This window comes from Betta splendens, chromosome 5, assembly GCF_900634795.4.
Source record: "Betta splendens chromosome 5, fBetSpl5.4, whole genome shotgun sequence".
In the NCBI taxonomy this organism is placed as follows: domain Eukaryota; kingdom Metazoa; phylum Chordata; class Actinopteri; order Anabantiformes; family Osphronemidae; genus Betta; species Betta splendens.
In genome coordinates, this window is record NC_040885.2 from 14,323,091 (window position 1) to 14,348,984 (window position 25,894).

General features: G+C 49.4%; 1 protein-coding gene across 7 annotated transcripts; it reads left to right on the plus strand.

Annotated features, from left to right (window-relative positions):
* The first annotated feature begins 178 nt into the window (after positions 1-178).
* On the plus strand, positions 179-23,892 carry arhgap9 (Rho GTPase activating protein 9). Of its 7 annotated transcripts, XM_055509061.1 has the most exons (23): positions 179-415; positions 6,320-6,400; positions 7,813-8,156; positions 8,447-8,645; positions 8,724-9,109; positions 10,710-10,982; positions 11,374-11,460; positions 13,659-13,724; positions 14,994-15,095; positions 15,174-15,272; positions 15,606-15,668; positions 16,496-16,557; positions 16,653-16,740; positions 16,963-17,058; positions 17,345-17,443; positions 17,534-17,639; positions 17,967-18,086; positions 18,578-18,676; positions 19,661-19,738; positions 20,059-20,112; positions 20,768-20,902; positions 21,196-21,301; positions 22,850-23,892. In XM_055509061.1, exons 3-23 carry the CDS (start codon positions 7,935-7,937, stop codon positions 23,034-23,036), a joined length of 2,727 nt encoding a protein of 908 aa, XP_055365036.1. In that variant the 5' UTR covers positions 179-415; positions 6,320-6,400; positions 7,813-7,934; the 3' UTR covers positions 23,037-23,892. The 7 variants fall into 7 exon arrangements, with proteins under 7 accessions (XP_055365036.1, XP_055365035.1, XP_055365038.1 ...); XM_055509060.1 differs by lacking the exon at positions 6,320-6,400; XM_055509062.1 differs by lacking the exons at positions 179-415; positions 6,320-6,400 and adding an exon at positions 6,466-7,056.
* The last annotated feature ends 2,002 nt before the right edge of the window (positions 23,893-25,894 follow it).

The window sequence follows — 25,894 nt, forward strand, 5'->3', positions numbered from 1 at the left end:
TCACGCTGGGCGGGTTTCATAGCTCATGTACGTGCAATTCATCACCGGGCGGCGCGCTCCTGATAAATGGGCACGCCACATAAGCACCTGCTCTGATTGGCTGCGTGTAGAGTCATGTTCCGCGATTTCAACCAATCCCGAAACACCAAACCCATTCAGCACAAGCTATATTTTATCCGCTTAAAGAACCAGGAGGCTGTAACATCATGGGCTGCACCGGACAACTTAGTGCTCATGTATGACTGTTAATCTTCAAAAGTGCACGGCGGGGTTCTTCTCCATGCTTTTTACCACGTAAATTGTACCAATTTATCAGTTTTTGCTCTTTTCTAAGAGAAAGCGCCATAAAAAACCAGGACGCAACTCTGGTCTCTGCAGAAAAGCAACAACCGAACTGTCATCACGTCGGTACGAGGTGAGTGATGTTGTGTCACACATGCAAAGACGAAGCTTCTGCATCTCTGCTGGTTGAGAAATACAACAAATACTACTGCCGAAAACATTTTGTGACTATCGCAATACATCTGTGATTCTTCCCATTAATATTTTATTATATATTGTTGTAAAATCAGTGTATACTTAGAATGAAATACGGCGCAAAAAGTAGTACCAACCTAATTAATATTCATTAATTTACTCATTTAACCTCTGATTCACAGCAGCAACTCAAATCAGTATAAATATGACTATTTATGCTCTAATGAGTAATAAGTATATCTGAACATTTATGGATATAAACACGTTATTTGTATTCAATTTTAAAGATGATTTGAACCTAAGATAAATACACTTGTAAAACAGAAGCATCTCCAACTTCTGTAAAGTTTGTGTGAACAAGTTTTAGGCCAATGATGCAACTCTACAGTCACATGAATCTACTAGTATGTTAGTAGTAATACATAGTGCATAGTAAGCTTTTTCCAAAACAGCTAATCTTAGTTTTTTCCATTGTCAGTTTCAGCCCACTCAAGTCACTCAAATAAATCTGCTAGAGTCGCAACAAAGGCCAACATGCACTTAAAACAGTTTAAACTTCAACCATTTCCTGAGGAAGAACGCTTTCCACGTTTTAGTGCTTCCTGTTCAAGCCTTTCATAGATACATATGTGTTTTGACTTACTTGACTGTAGTACTGTACAGCACGTTCCATTGTTTTATCACCACAGCACAGTTTCCTTCTACCTCATTAACTGTCATCTTTTTGTGCAATTGATAAGAAATACTAATCTCAACATTTCACATTTGACGGGGTTTTTTTTTTTTTTCAAATTTGCATGCTTCTGCAAGCGAGTTCGCCGTGAGTCTGCATGGACAGGTTAACCACACGGTGTGATGGAAAGAGTCTGACTGACGCATTGCATTTTTTGCTTTTCATAATCTTTTTTTAAGTCGATGCAGAGCAGGAGATTTGCTCCCTCCGTCACCAGCCTGTGACGACACGGGCTCGAAAGATTATTCTCCATTTGCAAGTTTGCTGATTAAAAATGCCCCGTACCATGTGGGGTATTAGCGGAAGGGTTACAAGTTCACTATAATTACAAGGGTGCCCCACTCGCAGTGGCAGAGTGAGAGACTGATGTTCGCGTCACGCTGGGTTTGTAGTCAAATCATTTTGCTGCTCTGGGATATTTGAACAAGTCTGTGGTCTAGGGTTTTTCTCAGAGAATGAGATGTTTTTCTACTTGCATGTGGGCTGTTAGTTGTAGAGCAAAACAAAGACCATAACAACACCTCAGTTCACTTTTCTTTTGGTACATCACAGATCCAAGTGAAACTCTTTTGGACCTTTTTTAAACCAAAATAAGACTTAGTATTAATTACTGTATTTTTTTACAATGACAGTTTTCTAACAATGATATTACTATGGGTTTGATGAACTCAGGATTGGGATCAGTAACTGCCACTTACTTACTTACTTACTTGTGTTTTTGTCTTTCAAACCTTGGGCCATTTGGCTGCTGTAGTTTAAGGTCTTTGATGCGAATGAGGTTAGAGTGTAGCTCTTCCTTCCCAGACATGCAGTAAGGACTTTTCAAAGTGAGCATCTTATCAGCTGAATCGTATATAATATCAGTCATCACTGTCATGGTCACATTTGGGTTTTGTGTCAGTGTTTACCACCGAAGACGCTTTAGCCTTCACTAGAACAAATGCAGAGTTCACCTGCTGGAGTTGCTCGAATGGGGCTTTTGGCCTGAATAGTCCTCAATAGACACTGTTGGACAAATGAGCACCTTTTGCGTGTTTTTTTTTTTTAATTTAGTAAATTCTCTGAATTCTCCTCTTCATTGTAGGTTGAATACACTGAACAGGCAAAGTGACGAGTTCATTACTTAAACAAATAACTGGCAGAGCAAGTGGAGCAAATGGACAATGAATGGAGACTTGAAACCCAAGTGTGCAAACAAATCTTTGGGGAATGTGTGACCCAAAACCTTGTTGGTATATGTGTAATGTTCCTTTATTATACAAAGAAGCCCTTTAAACCTCTGAAGACATCAAAGCTGTGTGCATGTGTTTTAGTCTCAGCCTTGGGAGGCTGAGCCGCTGTTGTGCCCCTGCAGTATCGTTCTCACTTCAGCTGCGCCGAGCTGCAAGTGGGTTTTTGACTTGGCTGATAGCTTTTGACAGCTCACTCTCATCCCCAGTGGATCAATGGAGCTCAGCACTCTTCATTAGAAACATCAATGTACTGCACATTCCCATAGGCTCAGCAACAACCCACCAGCTCAGTCAGACTGAAAGGACTTTTTTTCTACTCCATGAGATCATTCTTGACTTCTGTGTGACATTTCGTTTTGTTCCCTCAGGGACAGTGGTCGAAATGTGGTGAAGGAGGAACACCAGCCTGTTTGCTGGCACAAAATGTCTGGACACTGTTGGTCAAATGCAGTTACTGTTTATTTCAGCTCATGACAAATGAGAAACTTGTCTCATTTTGCTTCACTGACCCATATATGTGCACAACTTTGTAAATTCAGTATTATAGAAAGTATTTAAATATATTTGTTTTTGTTTCAGCTGTTTTCAGAATAACTTAAAGGCAAACATGTAAACATTTAACCACGTTATTAGACAGAAAAGTCCCTTTGGTTCTTCTTCAATTTTAATCCTTCATATTTTCTAATTTCCAGATCAATAGGAATAACTTAACTACAGCCCATATTTTATATTGTAACTCTTGGAAAGCAAAACATGTGCATGTCATCTACAGTTCAATTTGAAAGTGAAATCATGAGACAAGATTGATATTTTATTCCTTTTCTCTTGTGCATGAGAAAACAGTTTGTTCACGTAAGAAGCTTTTCTTCTCAAGCTTGTTTCTCTTACTAAAATGAGCTTATTGTTGTGTCAGTAGAAGTATTTTAGCAGAATTTTACTTTTAGTTCTTTCTATAAAATGCATAAGCTAATTAAAAAATGTGATGCTTGAATTAATTCTTTCAAGAGTTTAAAATGGCCCTCGGGCAGTTCTGTACGACTTTGCCTCACTGAAAAAAATCGGTCTGTGTGGTTGTTGTTTGAATTGGAACGGGGGGGATGAGAACTTAATATTATACAACTGAGCTTTTCTGAAGCTGTGTGCCGCGCGTTGACGCAGGCTGCGGGGCTCATTGTAAATCCAAGCGTTGCGTCAGGGAAAGTTCGGAATGATGGCATCACACGTACAAAATATTATGTACAACAAGGAACAAAAAAAAAAAAAAAGAAGAAAACACATAGTGGAGACGCTGGAGATGCTCGTCGGCCTCAGAGGTTGTTGTCATGAGGACGGTGGCGCCGCTGAGCCAATGGCTGCTCCGCCGTCATGATCCGCTTCTCCATTGGCTCGCCGACAATTTGCACAGCTAATCAGGGCGAGCATCCAGCCCACCTGTTTAGTCGCCGCGCCGCCCGCCCGCCGCCACACTGGGAAGCAGCAGCAGTGTGTGTTTCAGTGTCTCTCTCTGGTCTAGTCATCAATAATGCATGGCTTTGGGAGGATGAAAGGCTGTTTTGGCTTGAGGCGCGTGTCTCGTATGGAGAGGGAGCGCTGGTAGTTATAACTGTACATCCACAGACAAAGTGAGTGCTCCTTCACGTGGCTCCTCCTGTGGACAGTGGACTGATTTCAGGCAAAATATTGGGACTAGGTAATGAATGAATACGTCGTCTTCGATGATCTGAGGATGGAGGTGGCCACGTTCTACGTGATGCGGAGCCCTGGGAGACAAAGGTGTTGTTTTGAGGCAGACAGGGAAATCTGACGCCAGCTTTTCACGCTGCCTCATTCTGTTTGTAGCCGCTGGTAAATATTCAGGGTTTGAGATTTCACAGAGGGACTTTAGGTGTGGGTAAAAGTCTGGGAACACGTTGTTTGGTTCCTATTGATTTTGAGGAACATTCCAAGGCAGCGCTCCCCTCGCTGCTGATACAACTCCTTTCAGCCATAATGCATGACTGCGTGGCGTGATGCAAGCCTTCCCCTCGCACCGCCTTGCCTCACTCCATGCGGGGATTCAAATCACCAGCCGAGCCGATAAACTGGGCCGCCCGCGTTTGCATATGGGGCACAGGTGGCGCCGCGGCGAGCGCGCGCGCGCGCCTGCGTGCGTGAGCGGCGCCTCGCCCGTCGTCCCCTTCGGTTGTTCGGTGGCGAACGCCGGATTCGCCGTCTCTCCCGCCGACGCGTTGCACGCCGACGCCCGTGAATGGCGTGCGCGTACGTGTGTTTGCGACACATATACGGATGTTGGAGCGCAAGCAGAAGCCTTTGAAGTTCCCCGTTCATGCTATGCTCCCCTTCCCCACGTCTCGTATCTCTTTGAAGACCATGTAGCGATGATTATTAAAGCCGCCCTCCTTTGACTTCAAACGTATGGAATGAATATAGATACGAGGCGACAGCGGCCTTCCCACCAACAGCCTCTGCTCTTGTCTCGCCGTGTGGTGCAGCTCAACGGGCCCCGTTCTCTGCGGGAGCCGGTCCTTCTGTGGCTCGACTCAGCTCTGCTGCATCCTCATTCAGCGCGTTGGACGCCTTCCTCATCCTCATCCTCATCCTCCTACAGGAACCGTGGAATTCTATAATTCATCATTTGCATTCATGCTCTTTCTCAGCCATCCTTCCTCTTCAGAGCAGTTAAAGCATGTTAGCAGCCAGAGTGGCGCAAACCACACATCTATATTGCTTTTTCACATTTTTATATATTGTTGAACAAACGTCCCACCATCACGTGATGGCACACGTTCATTTGGGGGGTCATTTAAAACCGTGTCTTGCATTTGTGCGCGATCATCTAGTCATGAGGTGATGATGAAATTTGAACTCCGAGCGCACAAACTGACTTTGCAGTGAGGCGCCGTGCAAAGTTTTTGAAAAATAAAAACATTTCTGGAGGGGATCTTTAAGCTTTTAACCGACTAAATGTTTACTGTGATAGATTATCATCTCCAGCAGACTTCAAATGGACTTTCATAGCCCTGCGCCAGAAGCTGGAAACCACCAGTGCATGGAAGTTAAGCGAGTAAATCTAAAATATGTATGTAGGTATACTTCCGCCTTCTGTGGGGTGTCTGATACTATATCAGCTAAAAACCTTTCCAGGCATCCGTATTTATAGCCCACACAAACCCTGAAGTGATTTACATTGATGGAAACACCGCTCCACTGCTCACACACTCGGGCTACATGGGCCGAGTGCATATCTGTGGCTCCCTGCTGTGCTGCTGCGCTGGCAGAACGCGGGCCGAATGGGGGAAGGTAGCTCCAGCAAGGGGCTCAGGGAGCAAGTGGCAGGAACATTTGGCTGCGTAGGATTAACTGCATTTATGTGTGTGTTGTGCTGGAGGCTGGCGTAAATACTAGTTTTTCCATTTCCTGCTGATGGGGGGCGGGGTTTAAGGTGCGTTGCACGGCTGCATGCACGGCTCCGACGCAGAGCGCGTCGCACTTCGGGGCCGCGGTGAACTGCTCTTCGGCATCGCATGCCTGCACTAATTGCCTCCTCTCCGTTCCTTCGGCTCCGTCCGGCTCGGGGTGAACGCGCTCATGCGAGGGCAGACGGGCTCGTCACGCGCTCGTCACGCTCCGATTCTCCAGCCCGCGTGGGTGAAGGTCTCCCCTCACCTTTTGCGTGGCCTTCTTCTTCTTCTTCTGTGGCTGATAACGTGCTGCACACGCCCTCACGTGGGGCCTCTGTGTGACTCTGACACCATATGGGCCTCTCTGTGTGTTTGGGTGTGACGCCAGTGCCCTCTCCACCGCCATCTGACCTGCAGATACAAAACACAGTCCTCGGCCGCATCGTTTATCATCATCAGTATTCTTCTATTTTCAGTTGGGAAGCAGCAGTTTTCCCTGCAGTTTAACCCTGCTCTAACTCCAGTCTGCACATGACACAGCGGAGCTTCCTGGTCTGGTGAGTCACTTGATGGGAGCCAGTTTCTGTACCAGTTTCTGTGGAACTGTTTGTTAACACCGCCTCAGTCTAACTGTAACCGGCTGCGTCGACGTGAAGAGAAACAGGAAAAGGCGAACAGGTGTGCAGCCGTTTGAGGAGCGCTTCCTGTGAAGCGATGCAGCCAAAAGCAAGCGCGACCCTGAAGCCGTGCCGCTCACAGGAAGGACGTCCCCTCATCAGTTAGTGAGTTTTAAGCATCGGTGCATGCAGCAAAATGGACCGTGCTCGCTGGCACTGAAGGCGTCTCGCAGATGAGCGGCAGAAAGGATATGACCCGAGCTGTGGTCGGGCCTTCACACATCTGTGTGCTTCCTGTTTCCCTGCGCTCCTTGTACCTCTGACTGTCGCCTCTGCCCCTCTCCGCTGTAACAGCAGATCTGTTCTGTGTTCTGCAATAAATTGCAAGCATGCATTGTTCTCTGTTCTCTCTGTCTCCGATTAGCTCACGTTCCAGTTAATTACCAAGAAAAGTAGACGAAGACATCAAGTTAAGGCAGACGTTCACAGCTCCTGTGTGTGTGATTGCAGCGAGTCCCACGTGAGGCGTCGGACCGAACTCGCAGCACGTCTCTGAGGGGGTCACAGATTCGTTGCCATGTTTGAATGATCAAAGTGTAGGTGTCTCCGCGTGGCTCACATCCACGCTGATGACATGCATGCGCTGTTTATTCCTGACTGCGATGGGCTGGGCCTGTCTAAGGCTGAAGCTCAGTTGCTAGGTGCCTGGGGACGTTCCCCTTCCAGTGTGTGTGTGTGTGTGCGTGTGCGTGTGTGTGTGTGTGTGTGTGCGTGTGCGTGTGCGTGTGCGTGTGTGTGTGCGTGTGTGTGTGTGTGTGTGTGTGTGTGTGTGTGTGTGTGTGTGTGTGTGTGTGTGTGTGGGAGGGCTGAGTACCGTGTGAAGCCTCGTTGCTCTGTGTCTGGCAGAAAGTTCGATGTTCTCTTATGTAAGCGGGTCTTGGCTGGGTAGAGCAGGGGTTTAGCCTGGGGATACTGGCTCAGGTGGGGAGATGGAGACAGATGCTATTTTGGGTATTCTGCCTTTCTTACATCCTCCAAAAGGCACGAGTTACTCACTCAGTCGTGTCTCTTAGTTCTGCCAGGATGAAAGTGCAACGGGAAAAAACCTAATGCAGCAGCGTATAATGTAGATATCATCCGTGACAGTTCATCCAACAGAATCTTTTAAATTTATGATGATTAGAAGAAGAAATGTTGATTTTAATTATTCATGTATTTATGTCAACACGCGTTCTTGTATTAATTGATTAATTAATCATGTCGGGCTCTGCATCTGCGGAGCTTCTCCCGTTTCGTTATCGGTATTTTGATTTCGCTCTTCTCTTTTCATTTCTCCTCGCTGCCCGTTTCAGAGCATGGCCCAGGCCCGGCTGAAGTCCCGCCCGGCCCGTTCCAGCCCGCCCAGCGTCGCCGCCGCTCCCCGCCCGCTCGCTCCCAGCGCAGCTCGCTGAGCGCCGCCGCCGCGTGGACCGACATGCTGTCCGGTACGTGGCGCCGCTCCGTGGGCCCCCAGCAGCCGGCGGCGCCGCCCATGGGGAGCGCCGGGGGGCTGACGGTGTGCGGGGTCCCCAGCGGCACGGTGGTGCTGGAGGCCCAGTACGACTACAACTACCGCGGCGCCGACGGGCGCCAGGTCTGCATACGGGAGGGCGAGCGCTTCGTCCTCCTGAAGAAGACCAACGTCGACTGGTGGCAGGTGAGGAAGCAGCTCAGCCGCTGTTGCATAAAGAGACTGACATACAGTATCAAACATCCCGTTGTCTACAAGAAACACACGTCAGTGATATTTGGAATGTAAATATAAGAAAGTAAGTTGTTGTTTTTTTTAAAAGAGAACTTGTGGGTTTTTGTATTGCGTCAGTTTCCTTCCCAGGAACTCTAGCGTCGCCCGTTTCCGCGCTGGCCTCAGTCCTCCGCCGTTGCCGCTCGGCTGAGCTAAATGGATTCGTAGCGAAAGCGCTGCTAAATCCGCTTGTTTTCTGGCAGGTGCGGAGAATCGGGGCAGCCAGTAAAGCCAAGCCGCTGTACGTGCCTGCCACGTACGTGACGGAGGTGCCCATCGCGCCCATGCCCTCGCCGCAGCGCCTGGTGCTGTCGGCCTCGCTCAACTCCAACCTCAGGACACTGCCCAGGGTGGCGCTCACGCCCAGTCCCACCAAGAGCGCCTGCGGCCACCAGCACCCAGGTGAGAACGCCACGGGCTCTGAGCTGTTCATGCAGTAGGTCTGTGCAGAGTGAGACTTTCTTCATCCTTCTGCTCAAGTGAACAGACCCGTGTACCACTCCATGGAAAACCTCAACTACAGAAGTGCCTTCCAGGACAGCACCAGCACCAGCACCAGCTCCAGCTCCAGCGGAGGCCGCTTCACCACCCTGCCCTTTTCTAGAGTCACCTTCACCGCCAGCTCTCCCACCTCCCCGTCGGGGCACCTGATGGCCCCGGGGCCCCCCGCGGGCCCGGCGCCGCCCGCCAACCTCAGGGTGGTGCCCACCATCACGCGGAGCCAGAGCTCCAGCAACCTGCCTGAAAACCCGACGGAGAACCTGTACGACGAGGTGGGCGGCGGCCACGGCATCCACAGGGTCCCCAGAAAGTCCTGCAGCCAGTGGGATGTGGTTGGGACCTCTGGCAAAAAGCACCACCTGGAGGTAGGAGAGCGGCACAGCTGCACTTATATACATATACATTGGGAGTAAAGTCAAGTGCAGGCGCTGGCCAGAATAAAAAGGAAACAGATGACTGATGTGTTAACCACAGGAGGCCGTCATCACAGCGGCTGTGGTCCAAACTGTGGTCAGGTTAACCGTCTCCTGGTTCCTTTTGGTCCCGTTCACCCAATCGGGATGCAAACAGATATTTTGTGCAAAAGTGATAGAAACAGCCACAGGATGATGAGCTGGGCCCTCATCGTGCAGCAGTGGCCGCCTTCAGTTCGCATCTGGACTCCACCTTAATAATCCTTCCAGAGCAGCAATCAGTCCCACGCTGTGGCGACGTCAGCCGCCCACATTACATCAGGAGGGAATTACACGAGGCGACGTCAGCGAGGAGCGCTCGGGGTTCTCCATCTGTCAGGGAGGGAAACTCCACTGTCCAGCAGCCACGCGGCTCACAGCAGCGAGCACCAGTCCGGCCTCAGGGAGAGGTGGTCTAAGCGGAAGTGACACTGCTCTTGTTCTGTCGCTTTAATTCTCCTGTCCTCTCTCTCTGACTCTCTCTATTTCGGTCTCTCTCTTCTGGGACCTTTCTTCATCCCAGCCTTAAACACCAGTAAGCAGGATTATTGCAGCCACATTAGGTCATAACTCGCTGTTTTTAATCTGGAAAACGCCGTCGGAGGCCATACATTTTGTGAACAGGCCCGTGACCTGGAGAGCTGCCACAGCACTAATGAATTGTCTTTGATGGTATACCTCAAGGGGGCGAGATTAGTGAGAGAGAGATTAGTTTTTAATGTTCACATAAATAATCCGTGTTCAAAATGTGTATTTTTTTTATGCTGTCGTGGATAAAAGCATAAAATGAAATTCTCGCATCCATCTGTAACACACATTTAGACTTGCGACAACTGTCTCTCGCCAGTCTCACACTTTTCATCCATTTGGACCAAATTTAGTTAAGTGAGTTTTCATTCCTCACTACACAGAGGTGTGAAAAAGGAAGTCTAAAAATGAATAATGTCCATAACCAAACAATTCAGTGGAAAAAAGAGATTAAAGCGTCTGCTGACACTCATCACATGATGACACTGTCATCGGCGCTTCTGCAACTCGTGCCAGTGTAAATACTCAGACGAGCAGCTGGGCTGGAATCAACCAGACGAAAGGAAATCGATAGGTCGTCTGGTAACTGCGTGCTGCCCCCTGGAGTAAGCACCGCTGGCAACACACACACACACACACACACACACACACACACACACACACACACACACACACACTGACTGTGTTGTGTAACAGAACTCATCCAGTCAATAATTAAATCATCCACCATATTTTGCATTAAAGTGAGCCTGAATGCAAAACTTTATGATTTGCAATTAACTGTAAAGTTTTTTTCTCTGTACACACATAAGCACCTGCTGCAGATTGTGTGACAGCTAACACTAGCACTAATAATGCTAAGTTATGCTTATAACTAATGTTTTGCTATCTTAAACAATGCTACTATGTCAGTTCGTGACTGTAAAAGCCCAGTTCCTGTTTAACCCTCACCTCCGCTGCTCCGCTCTCTCTCTGCGTCTGCCAGGTCCCGGCGGAGTCCTACCTGTCACAGCTGTCCTGGCAGAACTCACCTGTTTACACTGAAATGCAGCCGGGGAAACGTCTCTCCCAGGCAGACAAGCGTCTGTCACAGTCGGAGCCACCCTGCCCGGGCCCGGGTCAGCAGCCGGTCCAGGTCACGGGCCTGTGGGAGCGGTACTCCGATCCGGCCACGGGCAGAAGCTACTACGTCCACACCGTCAGCAGGGAGAGGTCCTGGAAACCTCCTCGCCGGGCTCGCGGACCCACCACCAGCGAGGTGCACCCACGCTTCACGCTTTGCTACTATGCATGTATTTGTTTTTAACTCAAATTGCTTTGACATTTAAAAATGGAGGCAGGGTGTCACACATGACTGTCAGGTGTAAAGAAGAGAGTAGCTTCCCTGCCTATACACGTCAATGGCGCTCTCCTCGTTTTCAGTTGCACCTTTACCACAGCCAGCGGACGTGTTTGACAGCCCGCCGGGCTAATTCTCAGGAGGGAGTGGCTGAAAACGGATAAAATGATGCACATGCAGCTGCGAGAGCAATGAGTCGAAGCCGCGCGACGCTAGCGCGTTGCAGTGTAGCGTCTAGTCCGAGAATTCGCTGTCTGTGAGGGGTTGCGGGTTCCACGCCACAGTACTGGAGGCTCTCTTTCCCCGGCAGGCCGGTCCAGCGCAGCCTCACGCGTCGCCCGGGGAAACCAGTCACATGTCGCTGCCGCTCGCTGGAGCTGGAAACGGATCGCACAAGGTAAGCACCCCTTTCAGCCTGGCCTCCATCAGGTCGTCATGGAGATGTAACGAGTATTAACGAAGCGACCCCTAATTAGCCGCATCGACGGTTGGAACAGGACATGTCATCAGCAGCCGCGCTCGCGCCAGCGAACTCATCGACTGTTCCATTATGACTCATGACATGATTGGAAAAAAATCCTGCTCTACTCGAACCGTCGTCATCTCTGACCAGTTTTACTGCTCACACGTCCCCTTCAGCCGTTGCGCTGTAGAAATATGTTGAGTCACCATTTTTTATGAGTGAGAGGGATACATACATGCATATACAGTATATCCATATACTGTAGATGGACTAGAGTAGGATTCAACAAGAGATGATGTAGATTCTAACTCAAAGGTTACAGCATTTGTAACTGCATGAACAAATATTTACAGTAAGTAGCTAAAATTACTGGTTTATTTACTGCCCTCTAGCCTCAAATGGCATCTGTGGCGTCATTTCAGCTTTTTGCCTCTGTGTGCAAAGTTAAGAAATGCCCCAGTTTCACATTCGGAGGTTTTCGCTCTTCATGCAATGCAACGGCTCAGGGTGACGATCGCTGACCTGTTCGCTAACTCGGTGACGACACCGGGCCGTGCTGCGTGATCCACGACGCTAACGAAGAGCATTTTGCATCAGCGTTGCGTCATTGTTTCAAATTTAATGTTACCTGGTGAAATACGAACACAAACGATCAAAGCCGTGGTTCCCTCATCAAGCCAGCTTGAGATGCATTCTGGTGCCCTACATGTGTCACTTTTCATTCCGTGGTACATGAACACCAAACAGGAACTCAACTAGTGCTGTACGAGTCTATAATAATGATGTTTGCTGCAGTTCATAACACAGGTGTTAAAACCCCAAATGACCCATAGTGCTGTTTAGCAAATTCCCTTCTTCCTGTTTTGGTGAGGTCATCCGCGCACATCTGTCATACTGTGTTTGCTCAACAGGTGCACTCAGGTCACTATTTCTGCACAAATGTGACCTAATATGAGATTTCTGGTTTTATTAAAAGGTTTGGATCTAGATAAAAAACTCAAGGCAGTTTTAAACAGTCTTGAGTGAAAGTATTCATTAATTTAAAGTCAATAGGCTGAGAGGTGTACGTGTGTGAGGCTCCAGTTAAACGCTGTTACACAGTGTGTAATGGTTCTGCGTGTATTGGTACAGTGTGTGATGTGTGGTTAACTACAGGCATGTGTTGATTTGCAGAAGCAGAAGTTCAACCACTGACCCGTGTTGATAGCGTGGTCTCATCAGGTCACGTTATCGCAGCTGCTGGTCTTTTTTGCACTAAAAATCAATGCCCGGTTGATTTGGGGAAAAAAACGTATAAAAATGAAGCTTTAACAGTGAAGGCTTCACATACTGTAGTGGTGAACTTCTAGCAATGCAACGCGCCTCCTCCTTTGTTTTTGTCCTGCAAACCGAAGCCATGTGACCGTGGTTAGCGTGTCGGTGTTGCACACTTTGAGTGATTACCCGGCGGAGCACACACCTTCCTACTTCAGCTCTCGCAGCACTGATACTGGCTGACAAAGCGCCGCTTCCCGCTACAGTGGGGAAGTACAGTGCCCAGAGCAGCGACTGGAGGCAGAGATGAGTGACTTTCACGCTCCCACGTAACAGCAGTGTGATGAGGCGAGCGGCGGCTGAGGGTTTAATCTGGACAGAGCGGCGCCGTGGACCGGAACGCGTGACGGGGCGATCGCTGAGATGAGCACCTCTGCCGTGAGTTCCTTCCAGCGTCCTGTGGCGTTCGGTCTGGCTGTCGCGCTGAACTGGTTTTTCTCACAGAGGCTTTTCGTTGCCAGAGGCGAGGAGTGGGTGCGCTCGTGTGGATGGAGGTGCGCGGCAGATATAAATCAACCTGTTTGAGTCAAACGGCCGCCGCGTTTCGTTTTTACTGAGCGTCACTGGCTGCAGTTGAATCTGTGAGTCCGTTGACGTGTGAGAGGCGGTTTCGAGCTGGCAGGATGTGAAGGAGCAGGGGAGAAGTTTCGGTGCCGGGCTTCGCTTCTGATCTCGAGCAAACAAATTCGTCAGCATCCTGTGTTTCGCGCGGGCGTGAAAGTCCACTCTGCTCGCGTGAGCGACCGAAGCCCGTCGCCTGTCGCCGGACGGCGGCGCGAGAGCCTCCCGCCAGTAACGGCTGTGTTCTTTCTGCCTAGCTGTCACCTGATTTCCTGTTCGGGAGCCACCAGAGGAACGCTGACGGCGGCTGGCAGATGAAAGAGGTGAAACCTTCTGTGTGCGCTGCTCTCCGTCGTTACCGGGGGTCATGGGACGGCTTTCACTTTGACTCTCACCTTGCAAAAAGCACCAGTCAAGTTTCAATTGCTTCCTAGCATTTTACAGTATGTACAGTATTCTTGCTAAACAGACACCAGGACTGATGAGTTCTTATGAGCCCATTGGCAGATTATGTTGACCTCCTGTTGTTCCTTCCTCAACTTTAAAATTTCAACCACCTCCGCGTCATTCCTGTTCACATTCCCGACTGTGCAGGTAACCGTAAGTGGTTGGCCCGCTTTTAAAAGCCTTTTGATGGAGGGTATTTTCCCCATGAAAAACCAATGAGCCTGAGTCACTAGATTTGCTGCAGCTGCATCGGCACTGTGTTACTGTAGAATACATTAAAGCAGTGCCAGCTATGATCTCCAGATTCCCAGAGATCAGCATTTATGCATATTAAGGTGGTGAAATAGCAACTTCATGGTGTGAAAAGAAAGGCAGTTACCCAAGCAGTTCTTACTGCAACATGTTGCATCACAGTGGGGTGTGTGTGCGCTTGGTTTAAAGCCCTTTTAAAGGCCTCCTCTTAGCAAAGGAGCAGATTTGGCTCTTAGTTCTAATCCGCCTTGCATGAAGAGACGGGAAACATTAGGAGGGATGTTTAGGCTGATTGTTGAAACTGGGTTACTGGGGTTGGGAAATGTGCTTAATTATGGCTGTAGCTGCATGGAAAAAAAAAAAAGAGTGTTGAGAATCCACGCATCCGTGCGCGTTCGTGCACGTGTCCTCCGCTGTTTGTGGCAGTTCTGTCTGCGCAGTGAGGGCGAGGCTGAGGAAGCTGCCGCGCGCCTCCATCTGCCTGGTTTCCCAGAATAGACGGCGTTGTTCACACTCGCCGACAGAGATGGGCCGATTAGCAACGAGCCCGTGGTGCAGCAGCGCGCGGCCCTCCGTCCCTCAAAAGGGGAAGGTTGGACGCTCCTCCGCGCTGAATCAGACGCGATCTGATTGGGGTTTTTTGTGACGGCTGCCTCTGTGTAAGCGCCACTGAGGGAAGCGCAAACAAGAAAGCTTGAACTGCTGTTGACTGACGTGAGGAAGGTGACATTTGAGCAAAGAGTGTGAATGATTAGCAAGAAGATAAGCGTTTTTCAGCTCACTGGGCCATTTTAGACCTTTCCTGGAGTTTCATGACTAATGCATTGAAAAACGGTGTGAAAACAATGTGCTGCTTTTCCCGTTTGCTCACATTGAACCCTCACTCTCTTAAGAGCATGCAGCATGAGGCCTCCTCCGACGCCTTCAGCGTGACGCCGTACGGCGGCCTGCAGCTCAGCCACTCGCAATCCATGATCCTGCCCGAGAACGGCAAGGTACCGTCTGCGCCGGCACACGCACCCCAAACAAAGGCGCGAGCAGCGGCGCATTCACACCCGCTGCCTCTCCTCCAGCTGTTCCAGCCGTGCAGCGACTACTCCCGCGGCGTGGCCGACATCGTTGTGGAGCCGCCGTCGCCCCAGAGCTCTCCGGACAGCGACGGCTGCACGCCGGTGAGGCCTCGCAGTCCTTCTCTGAGCTAACACGCATGCACAGAGTTAAAAGCTCACATAGCTCATGACGTGCCCAGTGAAAAGTTTGGGAACCCGCATCCTCTTAGTGCGTCCAAACTTTTGACTTCTGGTTCTGTTCAGTAAGATAACGTAAATGGACCAAAATGGAGCTGCTGCCTTCGGCCAGTGAGTGGACGTCCCTGTAGGATCCATAAACACAGGCTGTTTGATCAGTAGCGCTCATCCTAATAATCTGCGTGCTCTGTGTTGTATAAAACTCTGTATGTGTCTTTGTGGTTTAATCCTTCTGTGTCACGTTGTATATATTTGAAGTGTGACCCACCAGGGGACCGCAGCGGAAAGTTTGCTTTAAACTCTGATACAGCACATCAAATGGTAACAACTATGATTAATATATAACACGATGGTTTCTGGTCTGGTTCTTCAGTAAATTGAGTATAAGCGTCCTTCTAAATCAGTCCATTTATCCTCCTTTGGCTCTACACCAGTCTTTGACCTTAAAGCTCTGGCTGTTGCGTTTTCTACTGAACTTCCCCCGACATCAGTTCCCTAAACAAAAAGAAAAAATCTGTCATAAAAATGTGCTTTTTCTAGAAGTGTCGCAGGCGCTTGTGGAAGAAGGAAGGGCAAGTTCAGCGCGATAAAACAACATCAGCCCTTTCATTGGATTTGCCTAAAGTTACTAGGACACCGTAGGCAAATCCAATGAGCCACACAGGTCTACAAGCAGCACTGTGATACCTTTATTTGTTTACTAACGGTGTATTTCGGATCATCTGAGCAAATGAATCTGGCAAAATTAATTACATTTGGTTTCTTCAATAAACTCCAATAGTTCTTTCCACGCTTTCTACAGTTTTATTTTCATCCCTGCTTGTCTTCAGTCTTTTTTGTACTGTACTCAGGCCTTCTTGTACTTCATAGTGTATATTAATTACGTTATCGTGCACCTTAAATGGGGCCACACCGCAGTGGGGGATTTTACAGCAGCTCCCCTCCTGCTATTTTCTTGAATGATGCAACGCTGAAGTGAAATGGGTTTGCTCAGGATGTAGGCTATTACACAGACGGAAAGCTGTCTCTGTACTTTATTTGGAAGATTGATCCTGTCCTCGCTCGCTCTTACTCTGTTAAGGCCTACTGTAACGTAACATTAGGTGAAGTTTGAACACTGACGGTTTAATGATCCTCGTTGTTCCCAGGAGCTGGAAAAAGCGGGGCTGCTCAACAAGACGAAGATTGCAGAAGGAGGCCGGAAACTGAGGTGAGGCATCGTGAAGCTGCTCTCATCCCATGTTTTCTGTGAGTGTGGTATTCATACACATGAAAATAAAAATGTGCATTTGTTTTGGACTACAGGAAAAACTGGAGTCTGTCCTGGGTGGTGTTGGTCGGAAACAGTCTAGTTTTCTTCAAAGATCCTAAGTCTCAGACTCCTTCCAACTGGGTGAGAGCTCCCACAATCGGTCTGTCACAGGTTTTATTGTAGGTGATTCAGCAGAAACCTTTTTTCTCCTCATGGGCCTTGCAGCAAAATAACATGTTGGACGAAATATATATGAATTAGTCCATAGTGTCAGAAAAATATTAGCAAAACGCTTTCACACTAAATCTTTGTCGATTGTTGGTGAGAAAATTATTTTGTTGTTGTTGAATTTTTTAAAACCAGAAACCAGGAAACAGTCGACCCGAGAGCAGCGTGGACTTGAGAGGAGCGCAGCTGCACTGGGCCAACGAGCTGTCGAGCAAGAAGAACGTCTTCAAGGTGAGCGAGACGAGCGCGAGCCTGAAAGAAAAGAGGAAGGTCAAAGTGATGGAGGCGCTCCGACGTTTGTCTCAGCGGAGGGTCCTCGTCAATGGGGAAGTGAGAGTGGGGCGCTTTCTTTCAGCCGGCGACACTAGGTGACCTGCAGCGGGGAAGAGGAAGCGGTCAAATGTGTCAGATTAGAACGAAGGAGCCTGAGACAAATTGGCTGGTGTCAGATGAGGATGTTGAGGAAGTTTTAGGGACTTTCACGCATTGATACGGCTTGTAAATGTTTGTGTTTCAGCTGAGGACGGTGACAGGCAACGAGTTCCTGCTGCAGTCGGAGACAGACTCCCTGATCAAAGAGTGGTACAAAACCATCCAGCACGTCATTGAAAAGCTGGTGAGCCGCACACACACACGCACGCACAGACCAGCTCTCTGATTAAAAACCCGCGGCCTGTAGTTTGACTCCCGCTGCCGTGCGCTCCAGGACCGTGAGAACCCCCTGGACAACGTCCTGCTGTACTCGCTGAGGAGAGCGGGCAGCGTGGAGATGCTGGACCACAGCGGCGACGAGGACGAGAGGAGGAAGTCCCGTGAGTCTCGGCCCGGCGCCGCCCCCCGCCGCCCCCCGGCCTCCGCTCCGGCGCGCCCGCGGCCCCGCGCCCCGCCCCCCGCGCGCCTCCTCTCCCCCCTCCGGCCCGCCTACGCCCTCGCCCGCCCGCCGCTCCGGGCCGCGCTCCTCGCTCGCCTCCGCCGCCACGCGGCGCTGCCGCTCTTCATCCTCGCCACCGTCCCCTCGCACCTGCTCTGCGGTCCCGCGGCCGAACGCCCCGCGCTGACCCGCTCCTCCTCTCCCTCTCTGTGCTCCCCCCTCTCCCCCTCCCGCTCCCCCTCCTCCTCCCCCTCTCCTCGTTCCGCAGTCCCCCGCTCGTCCTCCAACCTGGAGAACACGGAGAGGAAGAGGGTGAAGACGCGGCTGAAGAAGCTGATCCTGAAGAGGCCGCCGCTGCAGGCGCTGCAGGAGAAAGGCCTCATTAAAGGTGAGGCTCCTTTTTGTGCTTTTCAATTGTTTGACTAAATGATGATCCTTTAATCGCAGAGATGAGTGCAGCCTCTTTGTTAACAGTTCCGTGTTTGTTTTGCAAGTCAGAGGAGCGAATCTCATTATTATATCATCATCAGCCTAATGATTTTCTGCACGTCAACTCGCTGGCTATTTATGCTCATACAGCAATAATCCTGGAGTCGTACTATTAAGTAAACACCCTCCAGAGTGTACAGTCGTGTATATGGGTTGCATTGCATCATCAAGAGTGTGCTCACATCTCTGCAGGGAACAGAGGGAAGCTGCGAGGGGTTTCTCCTATAGTGAAAAGAAAATTTGTCATTGGATTAACTTCAGCTTGTGGCTCTTACATCATGTGTGTTATCTGAGAGAAGAAACTTCTGAACGGACGTAAAAAGTGTGTTTACGCGTGTGTGTGTGTGTGTGTGTGCGTGCGTGCGTGCGTGCGCGTGTGTCTGCCTTCAGATCAGGTTTTCGGCTGTCGTCTGGAGATGCTGTGCGAGCGAGAGAGGAGCACCGTCCCCCGCTTCGTCAGGCTGTGCACCGAGGCCGTGGAGCGCAGAGGTACGATGCAGACGGGGGAAAACGCCTTTGATTGACAGGAGGAGATTCAAACACACAAATTAAGAGAAGGACTCGTGACAGCTTCCAGCCAGACAGAGATCCAAATGAGAGAAAATGGATTTGTTTGAAAACAATGCCGCAGATAAATATTTAACTCGCCAAAATATGTGTTTTGACCACAGGGGCTTTAAAAACTTGGTTTTGATGAATTAAATATTTGTAGGTAGCAGCTGCATCTTCAGACAGTGGAAAACGTTCACGACACCAGTAAAGAAACGTTAACCAGCTTGTGACGGCTTCTGAGTTGGGAGAGAAGCCGGTGAAGAAGGCTTTGATTTCCCTCTAGACATTAAACATTAAATCTTCCCAATGGGATTAACAGAAATGCTGCTGGGATTAAAACGTTATGTTACATCCTTATTGGGACATTTTCTAATTTAAAGCATAGAAGTGGGAAGTAATAGTTACAAACCCTGACGTGTTCTACAAGTTGTGACACTGAAACCAGTTTGGTAAAAAACAGAAACTCAATGTTAACAACTCATGCTGAAGAGGAAGTTTGAAGGTATTCATAGCGTCATGTGACCGTCCGCCGTGTAACCTGCTAAAAGTGGACGCACGCTGCTCTGACTTCACTTTAGTCACACGCTTCTGGGCCCCGGAACATGAAAACAAACTTCCTAAGTGCAGTGAATTATTGATGTGCAGAATGGTTGGCTGCGCGCGCGCCACACACACACACACACACACACACACACACACACACACACACACACCGCATACACGCACACACACGCACACACACCGCATACACACGCACACATGCACACACACACACACACACCGCATACACACACACACACACCGCATACACACACACGCACACACACCGCATACACACGCACACATGCACACACACACACACTCACGCACACACAGGAGCGGCTGGTCTAACCAGCTCTGTGTGTGTGTGGCATGTTGCAGGACTGGACACCGACGGCATCTACAGAGTGTCGGGAAACCTGGCGGTGATCCAGAAACTGCGCTTCCTGGTGAATCACGGTGAGGATGGAAGGGGGGGTTGGGGTCAAAAATGGTGCCTCCGGTATAAAACGAGAGGCGGGAGCAACGTGGCTGCAAGTGCAAGTTCGACTTTCATCTATTAATTTATTTATTTTCACGCACCTCGTGTTAAAAAAGGCACCTGGTGATGTTTCGCTCAGGCCAGTGGCTGATGACGTCACACACACACACACACACACGAAGCGCATTCTTCTGCACGCACTCACCGTGCACCTGCGCCAAAACCCGTTGTCCCGCTCCGGCTGCGCGCTCTCGCGTGCACGTCACGCGCCCACTGAGTTCACTGTTGGTTCTTGCAGAGCGAGCTGTGACCACCGACGGCCGCTACATGTTCCCGGCGGAGCTGGTGCAAGGTAGACGCGCACAAAGACGCCGGCTCGCCTTTTCTGCACGCGCCGCGCGGCCCGTTCGTCCGTCGCCCGCCTCAGTCACAAGCAGCCACCCACAGACTGACGCTGCGCTGCGCGGGGCCGTTCGCCGCTCGCGCTGCCATTTGCTTAATGTATGTGCGTCCCTCGGGCTTTTTGGGCTTTAAGTTTTCTGATGTAATAACGCGCAGCAGGTTGTACAGCGAGGCCGCGCACGGTCCGCGGCTGCCACCAAGCGGCCGAACCGGGGAATGGCGCCCCGGCGACATCCACTGATCCACGCTCCTCATCATGTGGTGCTTAAAGCTTACAGTAAATAGATGTTTCTAACAAATTAATTGCGCCACTGTTTTTCACATTGTTGCTAAAAACCCATGTGAGGAGCCGTCGCCAGGCCTGTGTGTAAAAGCTGAAGTGTGTGCGTGTGTGTGATTCGCGTGCTTGTGTGTCTGCGTCTGCGTCTGCGTCTGCGTCTGCGTCTCCCGGCTGCAGGTGCTCTCTCTTCAGCACCAGCTTCAATCCTGCTTCTGGATAAATGACTGCTGCACGTTCAGCCTCGCGCCCATGCGTTTTGTTTTTGTTGTTGTTGTTGTTGTTGTTGTTGTTCACTCTCTGCATTCACTCTCTCGCCGGCTCCCAGAGGAGAAGCTGAACTTGGACAGCAGCGAGTGGGAGGACATTCACGTCATCACGGGAGCTTTGAAACTCTTCTTTCGTGAGCTGCCCGAGCCTCTGGTGCCCTACGGCTTCTTCACAGACATCGTGGAGACAGTCAGTGAGTGTCCAGCTTCAGTCCAAACACAAGTTATAGTCCTCACACGTTTGTACAGTACGTGTTTATTTCTGTAGGAAGAAGGTAAAATAATTGTAAACTGTCACTAAAGGAATTGAACCAGCAGAAAATAAAGGATTAAAAGAAATCCATCTGCAAACTTATTGACTCATTGTATTGATAAGTTCATCTTAAGTTCATCATCAGCTGATCGCTCACATTATTGTGGAAGCTAATGGAGCCTGCGTGTTCGGATGCCAGCCGACCTCCCGCTCACGTCCCGCTCTGTGTTGCAGAGATGTCCGACCACATGGACAAAGTGGACCGTCTGAAGTGTCTGGTGCTCGGCATGCCGCCCCCGAACCACGACACGCTGCAGTTCATGTGCCAGCATCTCAAACGGTGAGAACAGATAGAATAGAAAGTGAAATGAAACGAAATGGGGGGGGGGGCAGGTTTTGTAGGGAAATTAAACCTCCTTCCTCGTGGCTTTCAAAGCGCGGCCACTAGATGGGGCTGTTCCCCTCCTGTTCTCAGTCTGGATCCAGCTCCCGGTGCCAGCGCGGTACCAGGATCGCACTGTTGTTAACTTTGGGTCCCTCGGAAGATGAAAAGGCTGGAGGAAGATGAATGGCGCTCGCTGCTCCGCGAGCCAGTTCCTTTTACAGTACATAAAGCGCGTGTTTTCTGCCGCCTATGGTTTTTCCTTCCACTGCAGGGGTGAGCGTTCGTGTTCGGAGGCCCGTGTTGGTGCCAGGGTGTGGTGGGCCCCATGAATTTGTCAACTCTGTGTCTTTCTCCCATTTTCTCCCCGCTGTCATTCCTCTCCCTCTGCTCTGTTTCTCATTTAGCATCTCCCTCCGCTCTCTCTCTCTCTCTCTCTCTCTCTCTCTCTCTCTCTCTCTCTCTCTCTCTCTCTCTCTCTCTCTCTCTTACTTCCCCTTCCTCCCCCTTCTTCTCTCCTTCCTCTTCCTCCCTCCTTCCTCCTCTTTCCATTCTCTCCATCCCCCCTCCTCTTTGCCTTGAAGGTCCCATGGGAGCCTTGTGGTTCGTCTGCTGGAAGGCATACCAACACCGCCGCCGCCACCACTGGAACCTCTCTCTTTTCTCTCTCTTCGCCCTCCGCCTCGCTCGCTCACTCGCTCCTCTCTTCTTCTTCTTCTTTTTTTTTTCCTCTTCCCTCTCCCTCTTTTTTCCTTCCCTCTTTTTAATGTGGAAGTTTTGAGCAATTGCTGGCTGCTCCTGTGGCTTGGTGGGAATGGCATTTTTAGAAGAATGCCTCATGCTGCGGCTTTAACCCATTCCTGAGTCGCCCCCAATCACACACACGAGCTCGAAGACACCAACAAAGGTGCATACCAGCAGCGGATCTGGACGCCCGTGCGCATAAATCTGGGGCGTAAAGTGCAGACGCATCGGTCGGGACGTGCACGTTTAGAGACGGCGACGGTGGGTTGGGACATTCCTTCAGTTGTTGTTCCGACTTTGTCGCACGCCGACCGCAGGAACAAAGCTGCATGGCTGGAAAGCAGCCGTGGCGCTGACGGGACCCAGCGCCTGCATCCGTGTTCTGGGAGGAACCCTCAGCAGAACACTGCTGTCAACATGCGAGGTTCTACAGCGTTCACCACCTTAATTTCGTGTCTTAACATTTTATTGCTATCACAATAAAGCTGTGAGGCCATAAATCCAAGCATTTCACTCAAAACATCTGTCTGTCTCGCAGCGGCCGTGGAATCATTAAGATTCATCATCATCAAGACCGCTCGTGCAGATTTTCATGGAAATCCATTTAGTAGTTGCTGAGATATTTCAGTCTGCACCAAAGTGTAGTCCCCGACATTAGTTCCCTCCAGCCTCCGCCTCACGGGACTAAAATGTCATTCTTTTTTTCTAATATTTTGGGGAAATCTTTAAACCCGCGTCTCCATGTTTCTGATCTCCTTTCAGGGTGTTGCAACATAAAGACGCCAACCGAATGAGCACACAGAACATTGGCATCGTGTTCGGGCCGACCCTGATGCGCCCGGAGAAGGAAAACGGCAACATTGCAGTGAACATGGTTTACCAGAACCAGGCGGTGGAGCTCATACTCAGCGAATACGACCACATCTTCGGGACCAGAGGCACCTCCTGACTCGTCCGTCGGATCGCGGGGCGGCACGGGTCAGAGCGCACCTCAGAGTCAGACAAAAGCCCAAGTAGTGCAGCGCTTGTCCCCGTTGACTCATGTGGTGTAAAATAGATTTCACATCAAAAGATAATTATAGTGTAAAAGAGAACCCGGACAGAAAGCTGCTAATCAAGACATCTGGCCTCCATATAAAGCCATGTTAAAACAATAATAATAAAACAAGCCAATTTTAGCTGCAATACTTGTGCCTTTGGCTGCAGATGTGGAGCCCGGCCCCGGTGTTCTCCACAGATGTCAGAGTCAGACTTGATCGGGATGAAGCCATAAAGAACCATAAATGGTCCCCAGTCCAACCAGCCGAGTATTTATCACCTATTTATTGAGGAACGTGAGGAAGGACCTGTCTTAAACTAGCACTGATGCGAAGCTCTGCAGAACCATCCCACTGTGAAAGCAGAACCCGGCTGCAGCGTCGGCGTGGATGCACTGGACATGATGCAAAGGAGCGAGAGGCCGCGTGAATGTGTCTCCACCGGAGTCGGGCCGAGGGTTCGGGTGCTTATTTAGGCGAGCGCCTCAGAACGCCATGAATGTGCCGACCGCGCAGCAGATGTTCCCTTGTTCCCGACTGTAGCGTCGCGTGTGAACCTGTCGTCTGCAACTAAGTTAATGTCCACCTGTAAATATGTGAAATACTGCCTTTATCAGCTAGTAGCACTTTGCATACAGTCTGCAACGTACCCATTACACACGAACCCAATTCAAACTGATACTTTTCCTGCATATGAGCAGCGTGTTGTTAAAATACTTCCTTGGACCTGATTGTTGACCCTCCTGCAATAAAAAAAGGTGAACAAACCAGCTGATTCCATCCGTTGTTTGTTTGTTTGTTGACGCATTGTGTGATGCGTCAGGTTGTTTTTAGCGCGCGCTGGGTTGCGTGACAGACAGAAGTGTGGAGATGTGTGGGCCTCTGAGAGGACGCGGGCGCAGGCGTCCCCCAGTGATTGGTGCAAATGCTGCTTTTAATAACAGAACAAAAGAGGAACTGGAAATGCATATGTTTAAAAAATGTGGATTTTCCCTCAAACACTCTCACTCTCTGTGGCTTTGGTAATTTTATATTGACTGTGGCTTTGGCAGGAGACAAAAAAGAGCAGAGAAGAGACACGGGGCGGAGGGAGCTCGTAGACTCGGCAAAGTTTTATTAGACGTATTTATTCATTTTTATGTTCTTATTCTTTCAAGTCATGACTGTGTGAGCGGAGGATGAAGTGACGCGAGGCTGATCGATGGAGCGACGTCTCAGCTTTTGAGCGTTTTCAACCAGACCTGTTAGTTTGAACCAAACTTGAACTCATCCCTGTTACTTAGCTGACACTTTTATCACTTTAACAGATTTCCTCTGGTGTTTTCAGAGCCTTCTTATGTTAGACGAGCTTTCCTTTAATTGCTATTAATATTCTTACATTAGTTTCACTGTAGGTCACGTCCTTTACTTAGCTTAGATGTGCCGCCTCTTGAGCGGCTCTTTTTTTGTGACTGCACTGATCAAATGTGATTTAATGATCGTTTGAACAAAATATAGTTGTAAGATGAGAAAATGTCAAATCAATGAGCAGCTTTATTTTAAATATGGACACAAACCAGAAGAGGTTTTGACACATTTTTGTTACGTGGACTGATTAAACAGCATCAGTTCAAAGCTATTTAGCATCTGTAGGCAGTTATTGTGTTTGCTACAACAAAATGTTTTTCATTATGTGTGAGCATTAATTAAGATATAATGAAATAATGTGCTTTTAATCAAACTAACTCCCATTGCAAACTTCTGAATGAATGAAATATGAATTGTCCTTTTTGAGAATTTGCTTTATTGCTTTGTTGTCGTGTGAAAGGAGATAGAGTTGGTTGTTTAATGCTTGTTTGTGGCCACTCTGTGGAGATGTCTTACTCAAATCAATTTTAGTAAATCTCCTGAATAATTGATTTATTTCCCCAGGCTCAGGTTTCATTTATTGATGCTCTGGTGCCCTGTTATTCATCCAGGTGTTTTCATGATGTGCTGTACCTGCCCTCGCGTTGCCCAATGCTAATGCTAACAAAGAACACACTCTGTGTACGCAATATGCTGAGCTGAGGAGGCCAGAGGACGTAAAACAAAAGGTGAGTGAGGGATGGATGCATAATGTTAAGCAGGTCCAGTGCGCCTGTTGTTTGGCCTACTTGCTCTTTGACACTGCTGTTACAGGGAATCGAAACCTAACAGCGCTCGTCGCTCATGGATGTGACCCGCAGCATGTTGCAAGCGATGCTGATACTGATGCTGCTGTGGTCTCCCTTAAATGTCACATCACTCAAAGACAGAGACGTACAGTAGCGTCACCTTAGCTTGGTGCGTGTTACGGTTAGCTGACCTGCCGTTATGCATCAGCAGCGCCGCGGAGCCCCTGCCCCTCGCGCCGCTTCGCAGGCACAGAGCAGCCGCCTCCGATGAATCATCATGCAAATGGCAGCCACAGCGAGTCAGCGTAACAATGCAGTTTGCAGATCATGCGCGGTGATGGGAAGTGTTCACAGCGATGGGAAACTTGGGGGCCTCGGCCACAGCCTCAGATCTGTCATATGCCAGCAGTGGTGTGTGTTTACACACTGTAGAAAATAGCATTCTGATCTATTTCACCCATGGATTTACTCCATAGGAGTCTGATTTGCTCTAAAATCATGTGTTTCCAAAGTAGCTTGCAAATATTAGGGTTCCAATTCAGCCCGTGAAGCTGTGGTTTAAGTCCAACCTTTAAGTTCAGTCGCACAAACCCTTGAAAAGTATTAGTCACCGAGAAAATCAACGAACGGCAAAA

Excerpts from the sequence above, each read along its gene's own strand:
- arhgap9 (XM_055509061.1), top strand. The coding sequence starts at position 7,935 with ATGCTGTCCGGTACGTGGCGCCGCTCCGTGGGCCCCCAGCAGCCGGCG. Across the intron at positions 15,273-15,605 it reads ACAGCGACGGCTGCACGCCG|TGTGACCCACCAGGGGACCG; the intron begins GTGAGGCCTCGC and ends ATATATTTGAAG. Across the intron at positions 17,640-17,966 it reads GGACGAGAGGAGGAAGTCCC|TCCCCCGCTCGTCCTCCAAC; the intron begins GTGAGTCTCGGC and ends CTCGTTCCGCAG.